The sequence below is a fragment of the Caretta caretta genome, chromosome 4 (genome assembly GCF_965140235.1).
Source record: "Caretta caretta isolate rCarCar2 chromosome 4, rCarCar1.hap1, whole genome shotgun sequence".
In the NCBI taxonomy this organism is placed as follows: Eukaryota; Metazoa; Chordata; order Testudines; family Cheloniidae; genus Caretta; species Caretta caretta.
This window is the reverse complement of record NC_134209.1, coordinates 126,607,382-126,630,848: the sequence shown is the minus strand read 5'-3', so window position 1 is coordinate 126,630,848 and position 23,467 is coordinate 126,607,382. Positions and strand designations below refer to the sequence as shown.

Sequence of the window (23,467 nt, the reverse complement as noted above, 5' to 3'; positions counted from 1 at the left end):
CAGACGCTTCAGGGGAAGAAGCAAGGAACTTGCAATACACCATTAAAATAACCTATCCACAAGGAAAGGGGTAACAGGGATAAATATTGTTTACTCCCACCCTGCCTTTTACTGTTAAGCGTACTAGTTTTTCAAGTTCCTTTATACCACACCAACTGTTGGGGTATCTATGCTTTTAGGGCTGGACAAAGTTCCTTACAGCGAGAGGTTTAGGGAGATCAATCTGTTTATTTTAGGAAAAGGAAGATCAAAAGATAACTTGATTACAGTGTGTAAGTACTGTCACAGGGAGAAAATAGCAAGCATTAAAGCACCCTTTAATCTAGCAGAGAAAGGCATAATCAGAACCTATGGCTGGAATTTGAAGCCAGAGAGATTTCAGTTAGAAATTAGGCACAAACATTTAACGTTGATGGTGATGAACCATTGGAAAAAGCTACCTAGGGAAGGATTACAGTTGTCTGCTTAACTTCAACTGATAAAAACAATGTTGCCTGCACACCACTAGATGGTGATCTTACACCAATACAAATAATTGAAGTCCTGACAAAGCAGGAATAGTGCAGTAAATAATTTAAGTGATTAGATTTAAGGAGCACCTCATAGCCCAATTACTTTGGTTTTATTCTGTGAAATATTAGGTGAACAGGTGGAGTTCCATGTAGCTTATCTACTGCACTTTATGGGCTGGATTCCCAAAAGGTCTTACCTAACTGCTACTTTAGGTGCCTAAATCCCAGAATCAGCCCCCACTGTAATTCACAAAAACCTCCGCTTAGCTGCCCCAAATCCTGTAGATGCTTAAACTTGCTCAGCACCTAAAGTTGCCTAGGCGCTGATGTTTCTACCTCTGAGCATGTGCACTGAAGCCCTACACCATGTGTCCAGATGCCCAAAACAATTCCCTCAGGGGAAGATAGACATTCATCTGCCTCACTCCTCTGCGGGGCCTGCTCTGGTATGTAGGCTTAGAGCTCACCTACCAGACTGGCCCCTATAGACAAACTTGCATGCCACTGCCACCAGCCAGTGGCAAAGCTACAATGGGGCAAGTGGTGCAGTCATGCCAGGCATGGGTGGCGGGTGAAGCCCCACTCCGGGGAGGCTAGCCCCCAGAGCTGTCCTTTCTGCCCACACCCTCTTGATGGCCACAAGACCCCCTTCATGCCCTGCCCCCATGGCCAGAGCCACAAGCCCCCCCCTCTGCCTGGAGAGCCCCCACCCCAGCCTGGAGGAGCCCTGGACTGGCCAAAGCCCTGAGCCCCCGCCCCTTACCTGCCCAGAAGAGCCCAGGCCAGGCTGGCTGAAGCCCTGAGCCAAGTCTCCCTGGCCTGGAGGAGCCCTGGCTGGACTGGCCAAAGCCCCGAGCCTCCCCCTGCCTGGAGGAGCCCAGGACTGGCCACAGCCGTGCTGTGCCTCCCCTCCCCTCCCCGGACCCAACCCGCCCACTGCGCAGGGGAAAAGCGTCTGTAGAAGATGCTTTTAAATATGCCCCATGCAGGTTTCGGGGTGGCTGAGGAGGTGGTATATGTCTCCTCAGCCGCCCTGGTACCTGCAGGGGGCATAATAAAACAAAAACTTCACTGCCAAACCCCACAACTGAGGGTCTGGCAGCCACGGCCGCACCGGGGGAGGCAGAGCCTCCCCCATGCCTATTAGATCCGCTGCCCATGGCGCCAGGGCCCACGAGGATCATATGGGGGCCCATTCAGAGGAAATGGTGCTCCGGCACTTCATCTGGAGCACAGGTCATGACAGCGGGGCAGACAGGCCAAACCAGAGTGGTGCTGCAAACCTGTGCGCTCAGTCACAACGTCACTCATCACTCAAATTTCAACTGCACCATGTGAGTGCGGGGCGACCAACGGCAAAGAGCAGAGCCGCTGGGCAGCCAGGACTTGGGGGAGCTGCCCTAGCTTGGGAGAGGAGTAGAGTGCTAAGCTGGGGGTGTGCTGACATGTGGCCAGGAAGGTTCTGGAAGCAGTGGGTGAGGGGCTGGGGATGAGTTGTTGGTGGATTGTGGGGAGTGATTGGAAGGCTGCCGAGTGAGGGGGTGGAGGATACAGGGGGGGACTGTGGGAGGAATGGAGGATGTTACGAGAGGGGAGGGATAGCTCAGTGGTTTGAGTATTGGCCTGCTAAACCAAGGGTTGTGAGTTCAATCCTTGAGGGGGCCATTTACAGATCTGGGGCAAAAATTGGAGATGGGTCCTCCTTTGAGCAGGGGGTTGAACTAGATGACCTCCTGAATTCCCTTCCAACCCTGATATTCTATGAGGCGGTGGGGTAGGCTGAGGGATGTGATGTTGGGGGTAAGGAAAATTTCAGACTTGGGAAAGGTATCCTAGCCTATTCTTGCACCAGGATCCTCTGGGGCCTTGTGTCCCTGCCTCGTAACTTTTAGCTCAGTAGGTAGGGTACTCACCTGCAATTGTGGGAGACCCCAGTTCCAGCCCCTGAGGGGGAAAGGATTTGAACAGGGAATCTGCCACCTTTCAGGTGAGTGCCATGGGATATTCAGATATGGCAGGGGGGTGTCTCTCCTGTTGAAACTATTCCACTGTGAATAAATAATAATTGGGCCAGAAAGCAAGAGTAAGCACAAGATTGACTCTGTAGCTAGCGCATTCCAGAGGTGAGAAACTCAAGATCCAGTCCCTCTACTCCAATGACTTAGAACACACCCTTTGGTTTGGCATCTCCCACGGGCTAATGTAGGTAAGGAGCTGCCTTGCATGCTGGTTTTGTAAGTCCCATTCAGAAGTGCCTCTCACTTCCTATTCATTGCATAGGGAGCTAGGCACCAAACACAGGCATTGTAAATCAAGTGATTTCTAGATGCCTAAAAGTTACATGTAGTGATGCTCAGCATCATCACAATTTTCTTTGTGAATCTAGCCCTATATGTTTTTTGCACCTTCCTCAGAAGCATCTGGTGCTGGCCACAGACAGGATACTGGTTTAGATGGACCACAGGTGTGACAGGGGCTGGCAAGTCCTTTGTTCCTGCAAAATTCTTTTACTTGAACCACCAAAATGTCCATGTTCTTAAAATGAGTCAGTGCATAAGCACATTACTGTAATCTCTGTCTTTCCTTACTACCCCAGCTCCTGGCTCTGCACCTGACCCCGTCCCCAGCCTCAGCATGGAGCCATACCTGGCCAGGCTGCTGGCCCCACCATAGCCTAGCTGCAGCTCCACTCCTGGCCCCTCCCCTAGCCTTGGCCCCTGCTTGTGGCTTCGTTCCTGGCCCAGGGCTGAGGCTGGGAGTGGAGCCGCACCCAGCCGTGGGCCCGGCTGCCAGCCCCTACTACGGCTTGGCTCCTGCCCCCGGCCGCGGCTCTGGCCCTGGCCCTGGCCCCAGACCCACCCTCAGCTGCAGCCCCAGCTTTGGTCCTACTCCTGTCTGTGCCTCCCCTCTCCCCCCCGGAGCCATGGCTTTGCTCCTGGCCCTGGCTGGGGAAAGGGGGGGCAGGACCACTGTCCTATTGGAGGCGGGACCACTGTCCTATTGGAAAGGGTCTGACATCTTCAGAGTCCTGCAGTGAATCACCATGACAATGCACTTTACTATTCTGTTGCAAATATAAGGAGCTAGACTGTGATCACCTTTCCTCACATCACATGGCACCTCACTCCATAAGTAGCCACATTGAGTTCTATTTGGAGTAATGTACTATTCAACATGACTAAAGGTATCAGAATCTGGCTTGAAGTAAAGGATCCTGTATAGTTCAAGTTTCCTTTTAAAAGACTTCTGCCTTGGATTCGTTCTTTTATTTTGTAATCTTCTGTCTTTATTTTTAATCAGGTGTGATAGCTGACATTTATCCTATTCAATCATATTGTTTAGATGCCACTGAAACCAAGACAATGTTATTAACTAAAATAACAAGGCCCGGATTATCTCTCACACTATATCAATAGCTTCCACTGAAGTCAATGGGCATTTCTTGTATCAGCAAATAAACTTTCTTCCCAGCATTCCTGGTGTCACACTATTATTAAACTCAGAGCATGCAGGGAGAGTATGCCAAAAGTTTATATAACTCATTGAAATGCTTCCAATTTAGATATACTACACATTATACTCACCAACATATTTCTCTCTTACTTTCATTCTTATGGGCAAACACACTCACTTATTTCTATATACTGTTGTAAATACAGTTAAAAGCCACAGAGAGATGGTAACCCACGGGTACATTCCCCTCTCAGAGCAAACAGAACTCCCATTAATTTAATGGGAGGTAGGCAGCACATTTATAGAAGACTATACCCTTAGGCATCTATTTGAACAAATGCTGTACTGACAAGGTAAAGGAACAACTCCGTAAGCACTTATCTTCCCCAGGCTAATATTGCAGTCCTGAAGTAAAGAGCTTTGCAGCAACTCTCTGAACTCTTAACCAAGGAATCGTTATACGTTTTTGAAAATGTTACCTAATATTTCAGGGATGAGTGAGCAAACATAGTTTACAAAATCCACAACCAAACAATATTGTCCAGCTTTGTCAGGATCACCTGGAGCAAGTTTATATACAGTTAATATTGGAATACTTATTAACAATTTACAAGTAGTCTTCCTGGGCCTCACTAAACTTTAATAAATCAGATTGAAATATTTGGTCCATCTCTCCCATTTCTTCACAGTCTCTTGGATAGTTTTTAGAAGACTCTAAAATTAGAAGGCAATTTTCAGCTTTTAATGGGTTTCATAAAAAAGTTCAGAAAAATATACCAATGCAATTTTTTGTTTGATTTTTGTTCTTCAGTATGAGGTTCCAAGATGGAAGAACCTGGAAGATGTTGTTTAGAAATATTTAGAGATTCCTGGCGTTGTAGAATATCCAGCCTTGTAGATCTTTTCAAAGGTTTGTTCAAAAACATTTTTTTCAGTGGGAGGTCTTAAAGAGAGAGGGAGAAAGGGAGAAAATAATGCTTTTAAAGCTAAAAGATTCAGTTATTTACCCTACAAAGTAAAATATTAAAAAAAATCTCTCTTAAACTTTAGAGAGGCTCTGTCAAGGCTCCTCCCCCACTCTGAACGCTAGGGTACAGATGTGGGGACCTGCATGAAAACCTCCTAAGCTTATCTTTACCAGCTTAGGTCAAACTTCCCTAAGGTACAAAATATTCCACCCTTTGTCCTTGGATTGGCCGCTACCACCACCAAACAAATACTGGTTACTAGGGAAGAGCTGTTTGGAAACGTCTTTCCCCCCCAAATACTTCCCAAAACCTTGCACCCCACTTCCTGGACAAGGTTTGGTAAAAAGCCTCACCAATTTGCATAGGTGACCACAGACCCAAACCCTTGGATCTGAGAACAACGAAAAAGCATTCAGTTTTCTTACAAGAAGACTTTTAATCAAAATAGGAGTAAATAGAAGTAAAGAAATCCCCTCTGTAAAATCAGGATGGTAGATACCTTACCGGGTAATTAGATTCAAAACATAGAGAATCCCTCTAGGCAAAACCTTAAGTTACAAAAAAGATACACAGTCAGAAATAGTTATTCTATTCAGCACAATTCTTTTCTCAGCCATTTAAAGAGATCATAATCTAACACATACCTAGCTAGATTACTTACTAAAAGTTCTAAGACTCCATTCCTGGTCTATCCCCGGCAAAAACAGCAGACAGACAGACAGAGACCCTTTGTTTCTCTCCCTCCTCCCAGCTTTTGAAAGTATCTTGTCTCCTCATTGGTCATTTTGGTCAGGTGCCAGCAAGGTTACCTTTAGCTTCTTAACCCTTTACAGGTGACAGGAGTTTTCCTCTGGCCAGGAGGGATTTAAAAGGGGTTTACCCTTCCCTTTATATTTATGACAGGCTCCTATTCATAATAGTATTTAAGCATGTGTTTAAGAGCTCTGATGAATAGGCTGCTTTCCTGAATCATGGGCTTAGAGTATAAAGTCTTCTTGGACTTTGATTGTGAACTGTCAATAGGGTTCATGATCCTGAATCCTGCAAGTACTTTTAAAAATCCCCCTACTCCTGCCCTTATTTATTATTTTAGAGAAACTGTTGCTAGAGAAAAGATGGGGTTTGAGATGTGCTTTGAAAATGGTCATTCTGTTAGGCACAGAGACATGGAGGTGCTATTCTTGATGGTGGGGGTAACATGAGAGAACCATCTGCAAGAGTCCACTTTACACTATAACTTTGAACTGAGTTTGTAACTAATTAGGAGAATGGATGGCTCTGTGCATAGTCTGTGTCCACACAAAACATGGCTAATATTCTGTTAGTAACTGACAGCTCACCATGCTTTTCCCTTGCTAGTAGCCAAGGTTGGTCAATGGTTGTCTTACTCCGGCTTGTTCAGCATGCTGCTATTCTGCTTTATAGATGTGACGCCCTGTGATAAAGTGTACTCCCCACACCAGCTGAATGAGGCCAGGTGGGCCCAATCAGCCAATTAAGCAGCAAACAGGGGAGAGTTTAGGCTAGGAAGAGGCCACTAATTGGAAGTAAGCTCACCTGTGAGGGAACAAGCAAGGGCTTACACAAAGCCAAGACTGGCAGTTATCCTCCATGAGGGAAGGAGAGATAGGAATTCCTGGGATCTAGAAAAAAGGGGTCTGACTAGGAAGAGTGGAATCAGTCTAGAGGTAAGAACAGTAAAGTTAGGGAAGCTGCAGACCTTGATTGCTTGGTAAAGGGTGCTAGACTGGACTGGACTGGACTGACCTGAACCCTGAGTAGAGGATGGGCCTAGATATCCCTTCCAACTACTGTAGGGTGGTACTGTTTTGTAGCAGTGCAAGAATGATAGTATCAGGGCAGTGGTCATGAGGACTGCCTGATGCCACTTGAACAGAAGAAACTCTGAAGGACTTTACCCTGGAAGGGGGAAACCACTTAGTGACCTGGCTGGAGGGCTGAGTCACAAAGAGAGCACTACAGCTCCTGGAGTAAGAGAAGGACTGCAGCATGAGTGAGAGACTCAGAAAGTGACAAAGATTGCATCCTGCAGCTGCAATCAGCCTGGCAGAACTAATCCCTAGAACCACTAGGAGGAGGTGCTGTCAAGTGGTGAGTAGAAAACCCTCACTCTAGTCACACCCACTAATCATGATTGTGTAGCTAGTTTAGTGAGTTCTCCACCCTCTGAGGCCTGTGTGTGGCAGGACATTTCAAAGTGCATGACCTTAGTGCTGCTGGTACTATGCTGTGTGCATGTCCTAAGGACATTATCCTCTATTGAGGCTATAGCTGAGTTGGACACACCTGTCCCCAATTCATGAGATTTGTTTAAACATAATGAGATTCTTGAAGTATGACTGCTTTGTGTTTTTTTTTTATTGTATCTGCTACCTTTTTTCTGAGCCCTGAGTTCATAGTTTCAAGCCTTCTGCAACTTTAAGATCTAAATTTAAGTGGGAGCTGAGATTCTGGTGCATTCACATCGTTCATTATGAACTGGGGATTTTAAGACCAACACTGAATGGAGTGAGACTCATGATAAGTTAGCAACACTGGTGAGTGTCACAACCCAGCTACAAAATCATGGTGTACTTGCAGGGTAGCTGGGCCCAGATGGGGGGAAAGAAAAAGACCTCTGGTATTTGAGGACCATAAGGAACAGGCTGGGGAACAGAAAGAGATTAGGTTAATGGATCTCTTGTAAACATCAGATCCCTTCTTTTATAAATCTCCCATTTTAAATTTACCTATGTGGCAAGAATAGTAAGATCAAGACTAACAAACATTCCCTCTATAAACCTTGAATATATTTTATGATAAAGCAGCTAAACAAAGGTGCAGACAAGTGGCAACAGGTTTTCTTATTTTGACTAATCAGGCTAGAGATAATAAAAATGAACATCTGACCTTGGATCACTTACATGCTGGAATTACTTCTCTAAGGATTGTGGTCTCATTCTATAAATGCATGAATAAAAAAAAGTTTATTTGTGACAATCACAGCTGCTTTAACATATAAACCAAGATTTTATTTTAAAGTAGTCTAGTCTACTGAACCCAAAGCCTGAATAGGATTGAAAGTAATAGCAAAGCTCCCATTGACTGGACTGGCTCCTTATTTTTTTTTTTCTTTTTAATCTGGCATGTCGTTTTTTGTTTTGTTTTTTTTTTGTAAAATGGTTCCCTTGTTTCCCCCAATAACACTAGTTTGGCTTAAGATTAAAACAAATCTTGCAGCTCCCTCTGGAATGCTTCATACCTTCCCCTGCCCACTGTACTGCATCTTCCTAGCTTGTTAGGAAAACACTGAGTTTTCATCTTTATATCAAGTGCCCCTTAGTAGGTCTCAATCTATACATGGCTCTTGCCAGCAGAGAACAGCCCATAATTCAGAACTAAGGATAAAACTATTATATAAAGATGAGTGTGACAGGTAAGGGGGCACCAATGAATAGGGACATATTTCAGGAAAATAAATTGGCCTCCCTGTCTTTAACTCACAACAAATACAAATGACTGCCTTCATGCAATCCTTCATATCAAAAATAGCAGAAAGAAATTGGCACTGCTTGGTCTTCTTCCAATGAATCACCATTAGAGGGTCACTGCAGCAAAACTGGAACTAAACAGAAACTTATAAATGGATCAACTCACTCCAGTAAGAACTTTATCACCACTTTAAAGGAAAATGGAGTGAAGAATTGCTCATATCCTCACAGGTAAAGAAAGGGACTCGGAATCTGTCAGTACATCAAGGACAACTCTAGTTTCTTAGGACCCTATTTTGTTCCAGGATAAAATACTCCATAAATATTACTGGAGTCCAGACTACTGGTATAAAATATATTTGTTACCTTCCAAGGGACTATTAAAACATTTTGTACATTTGCCATAAAATAGGTGCTCCAGTGATTACATATCTTCAAAGGCCCTTCAAAGCACCTATCTTCAAAGGCCCTTCAGTTCTGAACAGACAAACAGCATCACCAAGTTTGGGTACTAGGATTGAGATCCTGGCCCCACTGAAAGCAATAGCAAAAATCTTATTGATTTTTAATGTGGCTAGGATTTCACCATAAGTCTATGGAACAAGCTAACTTATCCAATGGAAGTCAAAAATGGCTTGCAGCACTTCCGTTTCATGGGACTGACTCTTTTGGCTAACAGAATGGAAAACAGGATCGCCTCCTTCTGATGCACGTTGGCTGAGTAAATTATCCATAATGGTGTAGATGGAAATGTGGGGAGGGGGAATGACAATATCTGGGGAACTCCACTCTTATGTTCTTTCATAACCACTAGATGTTGTCCCCTCACTCAGAATCCTTAATTCTCAAATTTAAAAAAAAATTTCTTTGATCATTATTTCAAAAGCCTTTCCAGTTATAAGTGAGATCAGGGTCAGGTACCCAGGCCCCAATACAGCAAAATACTTAAGCACATGACTTTAATGGGACTACTTGTGCTTAAAATTAGGCACAGGCTTAAGTATCTTGCTAAACTGTGGCATGAGGTTCTTAGTGGGTAGAGATTAAAACTAATTAAAACAGGTTTGTTTGAAAACCACTAGATGGGGATATTATACTTTCAAAAAAAAAATGAAGTTGGTGGGACAGAATAGATATAGCTAGTAGATTAAGTGATTCAAGGAGGATGTATGCCTTACTTCTGTATTATTCTCTCAAGTAATAAATGAGTAAACCTCTTACACTACAGTAACCTTTGTTTTGCTAAAAATCAGTGTTGAAACAGTGCCCTCTAGTCAGGGTGAAAGTAACTTAAAGGACTCACCAGTACGCCTGGAGTCCTGAGCAGGGGGCATGGCCTCAACTAGAAAAGGCAGAGCCTTTAAATCAAGATTTAAAGGCCCCGGGACTCTGGCTGTGGGTGCAGCACCAGGGGACTTTAAATCACCCCCCCAGAGCTACCTGCTGCAGAGGAAGCTGAGAGCCCTGGGGTGTTTTAAAGGGCTACCGCAGCGGAGGTCCGGGCCCTCTAAATCACTGCCAAAACCCTGCTGCCGCTCCCCTAGGGCTCCGGCAGCGGGGCTTGGGCGGCACTTTAAAGGGCCCGGGACTCTGGCTGCTGCAGGGAGCCCCGGGCCCTTTAAATCGCCAGCCTGGGGAAGCCAGTCTGGTGCGGCACGGCATACTAAATACGCTGTACCGGACTGTACTGGCTTACTTTCACTTCTGCCTCTAGTCATAAATATTTGTCCATAAAGCAAAGGTAAAATTCCTGAACTGACAAGCAGTTATTGTCAACTAATAAGTATGACCAAGTAGCTGTAATTTTTTCTGTATCAAAAGGACATTAAGAGTTGGGTAGCATTACTATATATAATTGCTGCAATCGGGAGAGACTGTGTAACAAAGGATGGCTTCACAAATGCCAGATGTTTTGATCTGCAATTGCTGCCTTAGCTGAATGCAGCTACACAATATTTGCATTGATAATGACTGGCTAAGTTTTTTTTTATGCGGCAAGTTTTATTTACCTGTTTTCATTTTCTCATATGTCAGCTTGAGAACTAGCCAATCACTAAGACAACTCGTTTTTTCAGATCAATATTGTTTAATGTTAGATGGAAAATTGGTTCATATACAGCTATTGCTATTGAGTGTCCCTGGTTAAAATAGTGTGGGTGGGTTTTGGTTTTTTAAAGCATGTCTTGGAAAAGTCAATAGTTTAGAGTCCACTAAGGGCCCAGTTCTGCCATCTGCTCTACTGGCTTGTGCAGTGGCCCCAGCTCTTCTCTGCTCTTTCCCCTGTGAGATGTAAGGGCATTCCCTACATTAAAGGGAGTGCAGGAACTGCAAGTATGACTGGAGAGTGTGTCTGTGTGTACACAAGGGGCTTGCACATCCAGTCACACTGTTCAGTGAAATGCCCCAAGCAGCATCTGTGCAATACTCAAGTGGATATTCATAACTCAGAATATATATGCTAATGCTATTTTGGGGATGGCCAAGCATATATGCATTAGTTCTCCTTTACCACTTTAGCCCAATCAAACCCTGCCTTGGAGGGGTGGGGGGGTCCAGAATGTTATAACATGTCCATCATTCTAAAAAACAATTTGGCTTGCTTCCTACTTGCAATACTAAGATGATAAATCAATGTGTGTGTTGTCAAAGTTAATGGATTTTCTAATCTGTTTTCACTCTGCTGTTTGAATGAAGACACACAAGCCCTGTTGATTCTAAAGGAGCATTTGATTTTAAATCTCAGTCAAGATGTAAAGCAAAATGAAGAAGGAGCAGGAATTTGATGCTGCTTGGGTCAGAGGTGACACAGTTGCTGATTCTTGAAACTAGCTTTTTATCTGAAACAAGATTAGAGCCCAATAATAAATCCTAAACTGTAAAATAGTTCTGGGATAGTCAGGCCCATGAAAAGTATTGCAATACTAAGGCAGAAAATCTAACTATTTAGACAGTTATAATTTTTTTTTCTCATTCTCTGATTCGGGGCTTAGAACAGCCTAACTGCTGCTGTCAATTATGACAGCTGTAATGATCTCATGGGGCAGTTAACAATCGGGCAGAGCATTATAAGCTCTGGCTCCCACTCTCCTGCACACCTTGCCCTTGGTCATGACTCTGGCCTGACTCTCTCTATCTGCAACTGATTGCACCCTGTATTTACACCCTATACCACCATTGTAATTGTTGTACAAAATATGCCTTGAGAGGTTCATTTGATTACAAATAACTTGCTGGTCAATATCATGGTGAAATGTATGTAGCAACATTATATGTAAAGTTATGAATGCCCCCTGAATGAGGATGGTAGCGCACATTCAAACCTATGTAGTCCTGATTAAGCAGGAGTGGGTTAAGCAGGTCTATCTTAAACAAAGGAATGTTTGCTTACCTCAGTTTACATATAACTAGTAGACAAGGTCCTTGAGAAAGCAAGAAGACAAGGCAAATCAGTATACACAGGGGAGGGGTAAGCATGGGGACACAGTCACCCCAAGACTCCTGTTGCCTAATTTACTGTTTGAATAAACTTTGCTTTATGGAGTAATCTTCAGAAGACTCCACTTCAAAGGGGGACTGGACTATAGAAGTGAGGGGCAAAACCACCCCAGATATTCTTGCTTTCTATCTCACTCACTCTTTCACTTAAGAAGACAAATGAAACCAGCCCTTTGGACTTCGGGAGCAGATGCTGACTTGCGAATTTGGTCAGCAATGTTGCTGGGAACGTGGGGTAAGGACTTCACGTTGAAGCAAGTCTAGTTCAAACTTTAGTACTAGAAGGCATTTTAGTGCCTTAGATTTTAAATGAGTGCAAGTATCTTTGCAGTCAAACTTGTTTTATTTCTTAATCAAAACTAATCCAGTGTTGGGAATTTTTGGTAATGCCAATTAAAGTAGCAAATTGTTGGTTGTTCCATTATGGGGAAAAGGACCTAAAATATCAGATGGCTGAACAGTGCAGAACCCACATTTTGGGGGGAAAATTCAGGAGTAGGAGTGTGTTGGGATTACACTGCAAGTAGTAACTAAGACTGCTGAATGCCAGTGTGTGGCTGGTGTGCTGCTCACAGGCTGCTGAGGTCAGAATTGCTGGGCCAGGGTTCTGGCTATACACACACACTCAGGGTGTGACCTGCAAGGTGATTGTGAGCAACTCAAGTTGGAAGCTACAACAGCAAAGCATTGTGAGGCACCCAAGGTTGCAGGGCATGGGTGATAACATCTCACTGGTCTGGATTGCAGCTAGAATGCTATAGCCATCTTCATAGAAGGGGGCAGAAGGTGAGGTGTAGAGCTGTCTATAAATGGCTTTACACCAACAAGGATACCCCTTCACAGGGGTGATTCTTGGCTGCCCTTTTAGAGTAGCTTTGTCTGCTCTGTACTTCCAGAATAGTGCAGAGTGGATGAACTGGGAACCAAGGACTGAGCTCATTGACTGCAAACTTAGTAAAATATGAAACAATGAGGAGAATTTCTCGGTCCCTGTTGTCCATGTTAAAACTGATCACTCCAACTGTGTTACAAATGTTTCCAATGTTATAGTGTTTTGGGCTCTATAAGTAGCTAATACCAACACGGAGTTAAAAATATAGAGGTAGATACTGTGTCTGGGGTTAAGTTGTAAAAGGATTGCATCAAAAAGTATTCTATCAAGCAAATTCAAAAGCAAGCAAGAAAAACTACATGAAAAGCAGTTGAGAGCCATAGTACATTAGTCTATGGCCTCAGTTCAGCAAAGCATTTCAGCATCTGCTTAACTTAAGCATAATATTTAAGGTCCATCCCTATTCAGCATATCCGTTAAGCACGTGCTTAATTTTAAGATTACTTACATTCCATTGATTTCACTGACATGTTTTAGTGCTTTGAAAGGGATGGAAAACACATGCTTGGATGTACAAGCAGGAGACTATTGAGTGGTTCATGTGGTATTGCCTCTCTATACAGCATGGGTGAAAAAAGTACTTTAATACTGCATCCAGTTCTGTTGTTCACACTTCAAAAATGGAAGTTAAAAACAGAAGAATGATCCAAGGAAACCTGCCTTACAGTAAGATTTAAGAAGCTCTGTATTTTTAATTCTTCAAAAGAGAAGGATAAAAGATTAAGACTTGATCATAGTATTCTCCCCTCTGTCACAGTTAGGGATTTTGAGTGGCTATACCTCTTGTCTGATCTTTGTATTTTTTTGTAAATATTTTACTGTAGTGCTCTGGGTGCCTGTTCTTAAATGGATGTAGGTTTTGCTATACTAAAGAGTACAAAAAGCTAGACAAATTTCCTGAATAGAGATGCACAAACTCTTCTCTCTGAACCAGTCTAATTCCATTGCTTCCAATCTGCCAGCTGAATGAGAGAAGCACAATTTTTACAGGCCTAAAAGAGGACACACTGCTTCAAGGGAGAAGCACAAAAACCATTAGAACATTAAAAAAGAAAAGGAGTACTTGTGGCACCTTAGAGACTAACCAATTTATTTGAGCATGAGCTTTCGTGAGCTACAGCTCACTTCATCAGATGCATACCGTGGAAACTGCAGCAGACTTTATATATACACAGAGAATATGAAACAATACCTCCTCCCACCCCACTGTCCTGCTGCTAATAGCTTATCTAAAGTGATCATCAGGTTGGGCCATTTCCAGCACAAATCCAGGTTTTCTCATCCTCCACCCCCCCCCCCCCACAAATTCACTCTCCTGCTGGTGATAGCCCATCCAAAGTGACAACTCTTTACACAATGTGCATGATAATCAAGTTGGGCCATTTCCTGCACAAATCCAGGTTCTCTCACCCCCCTCCCAAAAACCACACACACAAACTCACTATCCTGCTGGTAATAGCTCATCCAAAGTGACCATTCTCCCTACAATGTGCATGATAATCAAGGTGGGCCATTTCCAGCACAAATCCAGGTTTTCTCACATCCCCCCCACCCCCATACACACACCAACTCACTCTCCTGCTGGTAATAGCTCATCGAAACTGACCACTCTCCAAGTTTAAATCCAAGTTGAACCAGAACATCTGGGGGGGGGGAGGTAGGAAAAAACAAGAGGAAATAGGCTACCTTGCATAATGACTTAGCCACTCCCAGTCTCTATTTAAGCCTAAATTAATAGTATCCAATTTGCAAATGAATTCCAATTCAGCAGTTTCTTGCTGGAGTCTGGATTTGAAGTTTTTTTGTTTTAAGATAGCGACCTTCATGTCTGTGATTGCGTGACCAGAGAGATTGAAGTGTTCTCCGACTGGTTTATGAATGTTATAATTCTTGACATCTGATTTGTGTCCATTTATTCTTTTACGTAGAGACTGTCCAGTTTGACCAATGTACATGGCAGAGGGGCATTGCTGGCACATGATGGCATATATCACATTGGTGGATGTGCAGGTGAACAAGCCTCTGATATCATGCACATTGTAGGGAGAATGGTCACTTTGGATGAGCTATTACCAGCAGGATAGTGAGTTTGTGTGTGTGGTTTTTGGGAGGGGGGTGAGGGGGTGAGAGAACCTGGATTTGTGCAGGAAATGGCCCAACTTGATTATCATGCACATTGTGTAAAGAGTTGTCACTTTGGATGGGCTATCACCAGCAGGAGAGTGAATTTGTGTGGGGGGGTGGAGGGTGAGAAAACCTGGATTTGTGCTGGAAATGGCCCAACCTGATGATCACTTTAGATAAGCTATTACCAGCAGGACAGTGGGGTGGGAGGAGGTATTGTTTCATATTCTCTGTGTATATATAAAGTCTGCTGCAGTTTCCACGGTATGCATCCGATGAAGTGAGCTGTAGCTCACGAAAGCTCACGCTCAAATAAATTGCTTAGTCTCTAAGGTGCCACAAGTACTCCTTTTCTTTTTGCAAATACAGACTAACACGGCTGTTACTCTGAAACCAACATTAAAAAAGTAACACATCTCTTTGCAAGTGACAGTCTTAACCTTAATGGGCTACCCTTGAAATGGAATATATGTGTAAACTGCAAGAGGGTGGGTAACCTATCAAGTGTTAAAGATTTTTATCTTATCTCAAAGAGTATGTTGCATGAGCCTTCCAGAATCTGATAACCGACCACAACTGTGATCCTGCTATTGCTGCTCTGTGATCTGCTAGAAGTTTGTTCTTGACATCCATGCTGACTGTTAGTTATCACTCTATCTTCTATGTGTTTGCAAATTGCTTAATTATTTGTTCCATAGTATTTCAGTATCTTAGGTTAAAGCTGACACGTCTGTAATTTCCTGAATTGTCTCTATTTCCCTTGCTGTAGAATGGCTCTATATTTGCCCTTTTCCAGTCCTGTGGAATCTCTCCCATCTTCCATTACTTTTTTTTGAAGATTGAGCCATTAGCAATTATATCTCCTCAGTCAGCTCCTTGAGTATTCTAGGATGTGTTTCATCAGGCTGGTGACTTGAATACCTCTAACTTGTCTGAGTAACACCTTCCCCTATTTTAGCCTCTGATCCTACCTCATTTTCACTGGCATTCACAAGATGTCCAATTGCTACTAACCTTTTTGGTGAAAACAACTGAAACAAAAGTCATTTAGCACTTCTGGTATTTCTAAATTTTCTGTTCTTGCTTGCCCCCCTTATTGGGTAATGTGCCTGTGCTGTCCCTGGTCTTCCTCTTGCTTCTAATGTATTTGTAGAATGTTTTCTTGTTATCCTTTGTCTCTAACTAGTTTAATCTTATTTTGTGCCTTTGCCTCTCTAGTTTTTGTCCCCACTTACTTGTGTTGTTTGCTAAATTAGAAAGGATGAATATAGGCATAGCCAGCCTCAAGAGGCGACTATATTAGTATAGACAGTTTAAAATTTTATTTGTCTGCAAAGTAACTGACTGAGTTTTGATTTAGTGACTCTTTTTTTTTGGGTGGGGGGGGGGGGAGGAAGGAAACTAATAACTTCCTGAAATTAATGGAACAATCATGATGGGATGAGTAAAACTCTTTAAACACACACCACAAACTTTAACACACTAGATTCTCAGCACACTAATGGCAAATAAGGATGCCCTTCTCTACCCCTGTGAGCGTGACCCCAGGCAGGGGACTGTTAACATTAACATAATTTGTGTGGCTTTTTTCTTTGCTAGCTTTCTGTCTTGGTTTGGCTGGACAGTTTTTTTTTTTCTTTCTCTTCCCTCCTCCCCCTCCCCCACCCCAATCTTTTGTGGTGTCTGGACTCCACTTCTTGTGGTCACTGGAGTTCCCAATATAGGAGATTATCTGTAAATAATATTTTTAAACCATAAGTCCAAGTCTTTAACTTCAGTTCACTAGGACATAGGGCTCCTAAGTTGAGTAATGGTCTCAAGCTGCAGTAGGGGAGGTTTAGGTTGGATATTAGGAAAAACTTTTTCACTAGGAGGTTGGTGAAGCACTGGAATGTGTTACCTAGGGAGGTGGTGGAACCTCCTTCCTTTGAGGTTTTTAAGGTCAGGCTTGACAAAGCCCTGGCTGGGATGACTTAGCTGGAGATTGGCCCTGCTTTAAGCAGGGATTTGGACTAGATGACCTCCTGAGGTCCCTTCCAACCCTGATATTCTATGATTCCAATAAAATGTTAGTATTTTTACTGGCTCTTATAATATGCCCACCATTGTAGCTGAGCTTCTGATTCTGTGGTGAGAGAGTGAAACTGTATGTATAATATACACATAGGCGTGAGGTAATGTGTATTAATATGCAAATTAGAGAACTACTTTGAGGCTCACTAGCTTTGTAAGGGTTGCAAGAGGTACTAAAGTGGAACAAACTTCATGCAAGCAGTACTTAGTATCTCTTCCTTGGTCACTGAAGTAAAACAAACTTCTCTACTATTAAATGTCTGTCTGTTTCAATGATGGGGAAATAGTATCCTGTACTAAAATAATTGCAATTTCCTCAAGATGACCTAAAGAGAGAGAGACTTGTGCTTCCTTTTTTATATCTTACGATTTCCAGAGGCTTCCTGAGGTACTGCTTGGCTTTTCTTTTTCTTAGGGTGTCTTTTTTTTTTTTTTTTAAAATTCTGCTTTTATTTCAGAAATATCAGGTATTTTAATTCTTGTCTTTCCTGTTCTTACTGTAGAAATGATTGGGAGTTTTCTCAGCTTTTAACTGAAAACAGATATTGAATCTTGAACAGATTTTTTTTTTCTTCCAATTGTTTAAAATGTTTTGGTGCACCTAGTTATTTTTTATAACTGTCTGAATAAAAACCCCTTACCTTTTGAGTCAAGCCTCTGATCCTCCAAAAACATATAGGCTTAACTTTACACAAGTGAATGGGGAATTCAATGAGACTAGAACATTAAACTCATGCTTACACTTTTTGCAGGATTAGAGCCTTAGACAGAATAATGATGGACTCTACAGAAAACCCAGAGACAGATGGAATCAAATTTTCATTTGCTATGTTGTTTGAATGTTATAAACAAGTCCTCCAGTTCTCCATTGAGTCTTCAGGGGAGATCAGGTACAGAAGGCTGGAATTATTAAGATTAAAATAATTTTCAAGCTTTTTATTCCTTAGGGAGAAGCAAGAATGACTTCAAAAACTTCTTTATTGTGGGCTACCTTTAAATATGTAGGGTGCCTTGTGTCCCTGGTATAGGCTGAAAGTAAATTAGATTTTGCCAAATGTGTGTTACAAAACTCTACTTGAACCTCTAATGCTATTTCCTGTAATCCTAATAATATATTAGGAAGGATCAAGTGCGAGTATAATCCACACACCTTCTGGGTGTGGTGTTCTGTCCCATCTAGTGGCACTGAGACCACTTAGAGATTTAATGAGTTTGCTCGATAGTCTAAGGGCATGGTGTCAAGGTTCCTTCCCCACTCTGAACTCCAGGGTACAGATGTGGGGATCTGCATGAAAACCTCCTAAATTTACGTTTACCAGCTTAGGTTAAAACTTCCCCAAGGTACAAACTATTTTACCTTTTGCCCTTGGACTTTCGCTGCCACCACCAAACGTCTAACCAGTTTTATTTTATTAGGAAAGAGCCCATTTGGAAATGTCTTTCCCCCCCAAAATCCTCACACCCCCCTTCCTGGGGAAGGTTTGATAAAAATCTTCACCAATTTGCATAGGTGACCACAGACCCAAAACCTTGGATCTTGAGAACAATGAAAAAAACATTCAGTTTCTTAAAAGAAGAATTTTAATTGAAGAAAAAGTAAAAAGAATCACTTCTGTAAAATCAGGATGGTAAATACCTTACAGGGTAATTAGATTAAAAACATAGAGAATCCCTCTAGGCAAAACCTTAAGTTACAAAAAGACACACAGACAGGAATATCCATTCCATTCAGCACAGCTTATTTTCTCAGCCATTTAAACAAACAGAATCTACCACATATCTAGCTAGGTTACTTACTAAGCTCTAAGACTCCATTCCTGTTCTGTCCCCGGCAAAAGCATCACACAGACAGACCCAGACCCTTTGTTTCTCCCCCCTCCAGCTTTGAAAGTATCTTGTCTCCTCATTGGTCATTGTGGTTAGGTGCCAGCGAGGTTATCCTAGCTTCTTAACCCTTTACAGGTGAAAGGGTTTTTCCTCTGGCCAGGAGGGATTTTAAAGGTGTTTACTCTTCCCTTAATATTTGACACATGGTTACACTGGAAACTTTGAAGTGCTGTGACAGGTGTGTTCCCCAGCAGCACTTTGAAGTGTGAGTGTGGTTACGAGCGAGCGCTGGGAGAGAGCTCTCCCAGCGCTCCTGGTAATCCACCTCCACGAGGGGATTAGCTCCGAGCGCTGGGAACATGGCTTCTTGCCTGGGAGCCTGTTTACACTAGCGCTTTAAAGCGCTTTGACTTGCTGCTCTGGGGGGGGGGGTGCTTTTTCACACCCCCGAGCCAGCAAGTTAGAGCACTATAAAATGTAAGTGTAGCCAAGCCCTTAATTAACAGCCTGTTGGCTTTTAGCTCATGCGGTAGAGGCTCATGCACTAAGCTCCAGAGGTTCGATCCTACCCACCAGGCACTACACCAGGTTGTGAAATGTATTGTGGGGGCAGGTGCCATTTGTAATGCTTTCCTCACCAGCACCACTCCCTTATGAAGTTATGTGATTGAGTTTGGTTTTTTTAATAAACATAATGCAAAAAAGCACTAATTTAGTAGTCCCCCTCTCCCAGGTGCTGATGGATGATGGCTCTAGCCTTATGCATCGAAAGAGTCACTCTAGATTAGCCAAACCATGTAGGAAATGATCCGCCGGACATCTCTCTGTTAATTCAGATGGAGCCCTAAACATTTTGGCCAATCTTGTCCAACTGCCTGTTCCTTGGATCTGGCCACATGGAGACACGAAATACAGACCCCTGCACAAGGGATATTGGTCATAGAGGGACTTCTACGCAGTGTGCCATCAGTCACCCCCTTCCGTCTTCTGTCTCCTACCTCCGCTCTGCATCAACAGGACCTCTAGGGCAGGTATTCTCTTCACCTTTTATCCCCATGGGCTTCCTAGAAACTGATAACAAGGGCAGGACAGAGGGTGAACCCCCCCGCCCCCCGAGATGTGTTTAACCTGCGCAGTGTGCAGGCGTTGGAAACAGTCACTCGGTCTCCCGTGGAGAGCTGAGCAGCACCGGGCGAGCGTGTGCCCGGAATGCCCCCGCCCCCTGTGGGCAGCGGCAGCGAGCCGCGCTGGGCGAGGCGGCGCACAAGCCCCGCTCCCGTGCGCCCACATCCCAAAGTTTTGTCCCCATCTCGCTCAGGGAGCGGAGGTTCAGGACAGCGGCTCCCCTTGCTATTGAGCATGCTCGGCTCGCCTGAGCGCACCCAGCGGCTCGGGGAGCGCAGGCGAGAGCGGCAGGAGCCGACACTCCGGCGGCAGCAGCACTCGGAGCCTAGAGGGAGTCTCGCCGTCGCTCCGGGACGTACCCACAGCCGCAGGCGCAGCTAGAGCACGAGGGCTAGGCAAGCGGCGGCGCCCGGCGCGGAGAGCAGGAGGCGCCCCCCCCCCCCGCACTCGTTCAGGGGCGCGCTGAGAGCGGGGCACTGGCAGCGGCAGCACCCCGCGCTTCGCGGAGAGTCCAGGCAGCGCAGCAGTGCCACTCAGGCGCACCGGCTGCAGGAGGGGAGCCTAACAGCAGCCCCGATGCCCCCTGAGTGAGTGCCGGGGGCGAACCGGGGGCCGCCGCCTCGGAGCAGGTTGCTAGCAGGAGCGAGCCCGGCAGCGGTCCGCGGCTGCTGTGGTGGCGGTGACCGGCTGGCGGAGCGAGCGCCCCCGGGGATCCAATGGGGCCAAGCGATGGGCGCTCGGGAGAAGTATTAGTCGTGCAGCGCGCTTCCGCTGCCCTGGCCCCGGGGGGAGGGACCCAGCCATGCTGCAGTCTCCAGGGGAGAACCAGACCCTGCTCTCCCAGCCTCTCCCGCTTTCGCTGCTGTTGCAGCAGCCCGGGCCGCCTGCAGTGGGCGCTGGGGAGGGGTCAGGGGAGCCGCCTGTGGCTGCGGGGCCCGCGCAGATAGTGGCTGGCAGCCTACTGTCCCTGCTGATTCTCTGGACGCTCTTCGGCAACGTGCTGGTGTGTGTGGCCATCATCCGCTTCCGGCACCTGAGGAGCAAGGTCACCAACATCTTCATCGTGTCCTTGGCCGTCTCTGACCTCTTGGTGGCCCTGTTGGTGATGCCCTGGAAGGCAGTGGCCGAGGTGGCCGGCTACTGGCCCTTTGGGGCCTTCTGCAGTGTCTGGGTGGCCTTTGACATCATGTGCTCCACCGCCTCCATTCTGAACCTCTGTGTGATCAGCATGGACAGGTACTGGGCCATCTCCAGCCCATTCAGGTATGAGAGGAAGATGACCCAGAGGGTGGCTTTGGTGATGATCAGCGTGGCTTGGGCTTTGTCTGTCCTTATCTCCTTCATCCCTGTCCAGCTCAACTGGCACAAAGGCGGGGATGTTGATGGAGGTGGGCCTGGCACTACCTCAGCAGCAGCAGGCACTGGCCCCAGCTGGGCGGAAGGGATTGGCACTAACTGGACAGTAGTATTGAGACCCTCAGAGGGGACTGCCAGCAGCAATGAGACTCTTGAGGGACAGGCTGAGAGCTGTGATTCCAGCCTCAACAGGACCTATGCTATCTCCTCCTCGCTGATCAGCTTTTATATCCCCGTAGCCATCATGCTAGTCACCTACACACGGATCTACCGCATTGCCCAAGTGCAGATCCGCAGGATTTCCTCCCTGGAGAGGGCAGCTGAGCATGCACAGAGTTGCCGGAGCAGCCGTGTTGACTGCCACCACCACACCAGCCTCAAGACTTCCATCAGAAAAGAGACCAAGGTCTTGAAGACCCTCTCAGTCATCATGGGAGTCTTTGTCTGCTGCTGGCTGCCCTTCTTCATTCTGAACTGCATAGTCCCCTTTTGTGAGAGCCCCCCTGACAACCCTTATGCTGGCCTTCCCTGTGTCAGCGAGACCACCTTTAATATTTTTGTATGGTTTGGCTGGGCCAACTCATCCCTCAATCCCATCATCTATGCTTTCAATGCTGACTTCAGAAAGGTTTTCTCCAACCTCCTAGGGTGCAGTGAGTTTTGCTCTAGCACTCCAGTGGAGACAGTCAATATAAGCAATGAACTCATCTCCTATAATCAAGACACCCTTTTCCATAAGGAAATAGTGACTGCTTATGTCAACATGATCCCTAATGTGGTTGGTTGCGAGGATGATCCTTTCGACAGGATGTCCCAGATCTCCCCAGACCATGAGATTGCCACCGACTCTGTGTGTGAGCTGGACTGTGAGGGGGAGATCTCCCTAGACAAAATAACACCTTTCACCCCAAATGGTTTACATTAAATTGCATTGTGTCCTGTCTGCTTTTACTGGATTGTACAACAAATTGCAAACACAGAATGAAAAGACTACTGCAAACACAGAATGAAAAGACTACTGGACTATTGGTCAGTCAATTCACTCCAACTGTGTCTTGCACTTTCAGGGTTTAGAAATTGCCACACAGAGTTGATAAAAACAAGCTTAATTCAACATCCCCAAAACTGAGAGAGGACTAGGAAGTTAAATCAGCCCTGGGGTGTGATCCTGGGATATGACTAGTTAGTTAGTGTTTGTAAAAAGCTCTGAAGATGGAAAGTGCTCTCAAAGCATAAAGTATCATAACTTCTAAGAACAGGGACAGATGCTGTAATGACATGGTCACTAAAAATAAAAATTATTAGATTGTCCAATTCTTGTTTTTGTTTGAATTTTATGTGGAGCTAAGGGTTGGGCTGGTGGTGAACTGGGTGATTATTTAAATACTTGTTTCTGTTTCTTTCAAAACAGTTTCTCTGTAATTAATGTGTTTTCCTAGGCAGCATTATTGCCTTTGATATCTTTGCCTTGTCCTGAAGATGAAAATAAATGTTGTTGATCAAGGAGTTATTTTTCCTTCATTAGCATGAAGATTTACATTGTGTAAACAAATGTTAGCATTTCTACTTGAATGATTAAAGTAACTTATTATTTCAAAAGCAATCTAAAGTCCGTGTGGAAATAGAATGTCTGAGTTAAAGCAGTGCTCACAGGAAAATCTGATTTTAAATTAGCTCTTTTTGATACTTCTACTCAGAGCTAGATTAATGCTTACAGTTTTTGTTCCCTTTGCATTAATTGTCACTGATGTCCTTTATTAGTCATGATTTTCTGTAGCTAAAATATCAAATGTGTATTTATAAAATATTAAAAATCATCTTAATTCTAAACCTGAATGGACTTTTAAGATGCTAATAGTGAGCAAAGAATAACCTCCTGATAGTGTTCACAAAACTCTTTTCTATAATAACTATTTTAGAAAATGAGAGCAGTAATTAGTCATTCCCAGTGTTGCTAGTAGGTTTTATAGTTTCAGGGAGCTCTCACCAATGCCAAAATGCATGACAGTACTGCTGTTGGATTTTAAACTGAAATCTCGTCTTGCTGAATCTTTAATTCAAACTTTTAAAATGTTAAAGGTATTTAATGAGATTTAGGATTTAGAAGATTTTAATACAGGTTTAGAAAAACATTACATTGAGGGGTTTTAA

General features: G+C 44.4%; 1 protein-coding gene across 1 annotated transcript; it reads left to right on the top strand.

The window, feature by feature from the left end:
* The first annotated feature begins 20,019 nt into the window (after nucleotides 1-20,019).
* On the top strand, nucleotides 20,020-22,822 carry DRD5 (dopamine receptor D5). Its single transcript, XM_048848864.2, has one exon. The coding sequence runs from the start codon at nucleotides 20,763-20,765 to the stop codon at nucleotides 22,239-22,241; it is 1,479 nt and encodes a 492-aa protein (XP_048704821.2). The 5' UTR covers nucleotides 20,020-20,762; the 3' UTR covers nucleotides 22,242-22,822.
* The last annotated feature ends 645 nt before the right edge of the window (nucleotides 22,823-23,467 follow it).

Excerpts from the sequence above, each read along its gene's own strand:
- DRD5 (XM_048848864.2), top strand. The coding sequence starts at position 20,763 with ATGCTGCAGTCTCCAGGGGAGAACCAGACCCTGCTCTCCCAGCCTCTC.